General features: G+C 39.9%; 1 protein-coding gene across 2 annotated transcripts in view; it reads right to left on the bottom strand.

Moving 5' to 3' along the window:
- Positions 1-217: 217 nt before the first annotated feature.
- The window catches only part of LOC109371632 (olfactory receptor 1030-like), a 6274-nt gene continuing 1924 nt past the window's right edge, over positions 218-4567 (bottom strand). Inside the window, exon 2 of one of the 2 annotated variants that reach the window (XM_019624254.1) lies at positions 218-1147. In XM_019624254.1, the coding sequence (XP_019479799.1) occupies positions 218-1147 (930 nt within the window). Of the gene's footprint in view, positions 1157-4567 lie in introns of those variants that run through there. The other variant, XM_019624253.1, reaches the window with a different exon arrangement.

Raw genomic sequence — 4567 nt, 5'->3', positions numbered from 1 at the left:
GACTTCGGGTCTTGTGTTTGAATTTCTGTCCAGTATTTTTGTTTTTAAATCACTGACATGGTAAATGTTAGCAAATAGTTTGACACATACTCCAAGTCTAATATGTGAATTATAAAAAAAAAAAACACTCACTGACAGAAAATAATCTGTTAATTAAAAATCTTCATAATTGGCCAGATAATTAGATATATTATATAGCTGTCACCAAAATGTCTACTTATTTATTAAACAATTTCTTTTGGATAACTTTCCTTATTGCTTCTTTAACATCTTTGTTTCGCAGACTATAGATCAAAGGATTTAACATAGGACTCACAAAGATATAAAACACAGCTATAACTTTCCCCTGTTCTACAGACGCCTCCGAAGGGGGCCTCAAATACATGCAGAAGAGCGTCCCATAAAAGATAGTGACGGCTGTGAGATGGGACCCACAAGTGGAGAAGGCCTTGCGTCTCCCATCAGCAGAGTGAATACGCAAAATGGCTGCAAAAATGAAAACGTAGGAGATGAGAATCATGGTGAGGGAGCAGGTGAGGTTGGAACCAGCCACCACAAACATGGCAGTTTCTTTGACATAAGTATCTGAACAGGCAAGAACTAGGAGAGGTGGCTCCGCACAGTAAAAGTGGTTGATTTCGTTGGGTCCACAGAAGGAGAGACGAAGCATCAGGATGGTCTGTGCCAGGCCGTTTGCAAAGCCATAAATATAAGGAATAGCAACGAGACAGATGCAGACACCTCTGGACATTTTGATACCATATAACAAGGGTTTGCAGATGGCCATGTAACGGTCAAAAGCCATCGCTGTGAGCAAATAATACTCTGTAATCGCCAGGGCAATGAAAAAGTGGAATTGTATAAAGCAACCAGTGATGGAAATGTTTTTTCTCTTGGATAAGAAATTAACCAGCATCTGAGGAGTGATATTGGTGGCATAACAGAGATCTACGAAGGACAGGTGACTGAGGAAGAAGTACATTGGAGTGTGAAGCCTCGAGTCGCTTCTGATTAACAAGATCATGCCCCCATTGCCCACTACTGTGATCAAGTAGATGAGGAGGAATACCACAAATAGGACAGGCTGCAACTCCGCTCGATCTGTCAGTCCCAGGAGAATAAACTCAGTCACTGCTGTGTGGTTTGTCTTGAACATTGCGTTTGCTTGGCTTCAAAGGAGGGCTAAATAAGGGAAAAAGAAAGTCATGTCTTTTGTCATCCATCCTTGATCCCATCATGTCATTTGATATTTCCTCCTGTTCTCGCAAACGTATAAATACATGTGGTATAAAGAAGTACCTGATAATCACACAATTGGTGTTTTAAATATCTAAATTAAGGGGCCGGCCGAGTGGCTCAGTTGGTTAAGAGCACGAGCTCTGAGTAACAGGGTTGCCGGTTCGATTCCCACATGGGCCAGTGAGCTGCGCCTGAGCTGAGCTGCAGCTAAGCCAGCAACAGGTGGCAGGATGGCTCAGCTGGTGAAAGCACGTGCTCCTAACAACAAGGTTGTGGGTTCCACTCCCACATGGGATGGTGGGCTACGGCCACCTGCAACTAAGATTGAACACGGCACCTTGAGCTGAGCTGCCTACGGGCAGCCGGATGGCTCAGTGGTTAGAGTGTGTGCTCTTAGCAACAAGGGTGCCGGCTCGACTCCCACATGAGATGGGTGGTTATGCGCCCCCCATAACTAAGATTGAACACAGCACCTTGAGCTGAGTGGCTACGAGCTACCGACAAGTAGTCAGATGGCCACTGGACTTGGAGCTGAGCTAGCTGCACCTCCACAACTAAGATTGAAGGACAACTTGGCTGTTCCCCTTCCGCAATTCCCCGACACTGTTCCCCTTCCCCAATGAAAACAAAAAATCTTAAAACAAAATATCTAAATTAATATAGAACTCCTCTATATAAAGGTAATCATATTATTTAATTTTTTCTGTATTTTCATATTTAAAAAATCTTTATCTTTTCTGCAAGTCTTTATTATAGTTGATCATTTACAATTTTCTTAAACGTTGCTTTTCTTTGACATTGTAACCCCATTTTTGTCAATATACCTCTTGGTGTGGTAACTAATGCATCATCATTGAAGCTCATCTCTTTTTTTTCTCAGCTGAATGGACTTAGGGAAGTGGAACTGATGTAGGGCACACATCCTTATAGAACTAGGGTCTGCCTACCTGCTCCTCAAAACTCATGCTCGTTTTCAAGCTGTTCCCTCCCCCTGCAATGCATATGCATTTCCCCCACTCTCCTCTACCTCAGGGGGCCCTCTTATCACCAAATTTTATGTAACTTGTAAAACTCAGCTCAGGACCTCCTTTGCTTTGTGTGTTACTGCCAATTAGGGGGCAAAAATTCATTCATGGGTCACAAAAGCAAATCAGTGTTTTTGTATAAAAACAAACATACAGAGGGTGCCAAAAAAAATGTATACACATTTTAAGACAGGAAAAAACTATTAAAATTGTAATGCTCAATATGTACTGATCACAAAACATGAATACAAGTCACATTTGACTTCTGCAACTGGAAGACGTGCTCAAAGTGGTTACCATCAGTGTCCAGACACTTCTGATTACGGCGAACTACTGCTTGAGCAATGTTGACCAAAGTGTCCACTTGTATACATTTTTTTTGGCACCCCAGGTATATACAGATATATAATACCTAAACAATGAGCATATGTGTGTCTGTGTATGTGTGTGATGGTGGCGGGGGGGGGGGGGTATACATATGCACATATATCCATTGCATTAAATATTCATGAGGGGAAGTGACTAAGAAAAAAATGTAAGGTATTAAAAGGCTTCCTGTTGGGGGTGGGGAGATAATCATGAAAGAAAAGGATGATAAATGATCATAATAATTTTGTAACTCTACTTCACTTTAACTCTTTCAAAGTGTAGATTTTTTTAAAAACTCTCCCTAATACTAATTCAATTTAAGTTATTAAAAACAGCTAAAAGGTCACACTGAAATAATCATCATATTACCCATACAGCTGAAAGAGTACATAAGATATCATGAAGCCATCCCCCAAAATTTATGCAACATAAAAGTGACCAGGAACACCATCATGGAAAAATCTACATGCTCCTTCAATAAAACATACCCAGCTATGTCAACGTTATACTGACTCTTGCTAATAGCAACAATGCCAAGGATGGATGGACCCAGGTCACTTGGAAAGCCCTTGGTCCATCAACCACTCCAGCATCCTGTCCATTGCCTTATCCCATTCTGCACTTGAGGACTTTGGACTGGACAACAAGGGTGATCCAATGCAAGATAAGTCACCTAAATCAGCAAAATCATAATAATTCTGTGGTTTTATTTAGGTTAATATTTAAGACTATAGTAATTGTCATAATCAACAAATATTCTCTTGGTGCTGGGACTATATTTAATAAGTCTCTATTATTAAAGCATTAATCAAAAGCCAAAATAATTAATATCTTCACTTTTTTTTTTACTGTCAAGAAATGAGGCAATGCAAGCACTGAGCATTCCAGATAATTTAACTGAGTACTCCATGGTAATAACTTTCCTTTAAAGAAACAGAACACAATACCCTAAATGCAACAGAAACTCAGAAGTATTTGCAAGTGGACAAATTGGCTCTGGGGATCCCTGAGGTTTATATTCTTGACATTCACCCTTATTCAGAGACTTTCTCATGTAGATGCTTGAGATGTAGATGCTGTAGATGCTGTCACTACCAGGAACTCAAAGAGTCTAGAAAGTTGGTCTTTCACTGTAATGAGGATGATATCTTTTTGGCATGTGGTCACGGTTCAATTTGAAGAGAAAAAGAAATTTAGAGAAGGCATCTTCATGAAATGCTTTTCTATACACAATTTTAAATAATTAATATTGATTATAAACCTAAAAGTGGCTAATTCTCCATGAAGCGGTATAGAACATTACATGATATGATGCTTATAAAAAGTAGCATTGTTAACTCAGAAGGAACCAGAAAGACTGTTTAGTACCACCCCCCTTAGTTTTCTTCATGAAGCAAGAGAGAGTAAGCAGGATTAGTTACTGAGGGTCAGCAAAGTCTTTAATGGTTACGGGGCGCCTGCTGTCAGTCTTCCTGGCTACATCTCCCATATCCTCTAATTCCTATCTGTGGGGTTTGGGCAAGACATTCATCACTGTGTGAACTCTGATATTAAGATATGGCATCAAATGGTTGGTAAATTGGCCCAGATTGAATACACCATGTTTGATATCATTCTGTGCCTAAGTTTCCTCATGCATATAATTTGGTAAAACTTTAAAAATATATCTGACATGTAATGAGCACTTCAGTTGTAGCTACAATTATTTTTCAGTGAAAAATCCATGTATAGCCTAAAACAGACTCAGCATCCAGTGGGGGCTCCTTTAGGATAAGGAGTTTATCTAATCTATAGGTATAGCCTCAGGTTCCCAGGACAGTGCTTTCCGACATAGAGGCAATGGATAATTATTGAGGGAAGGACAGTTCTCTTGGTTCTTTCCTTAAAAATACTACTCATTTGTACATTTACTATACATGCACTCTGAGAACAGT

Source organism: Hipposideros armiger, unplaced genomic scaffold, assembly GCF_001890085.2.
Source record: "Hipposideros armiger isolate ML-2016 unplaced genomic scaffold, ASM189008v1 scaffold_582, whole genome shotgun sequence".
NCBI classification, from domain to species: Eukaryota; Metazoa; Chordata; class Mammalia; order Chiroptera; family Hipposideridae; genus Hipposideros; species Hipposideros armiger.
This window is presented reverse-complemented; position numbering and strand designations above follow the sequence as displayed.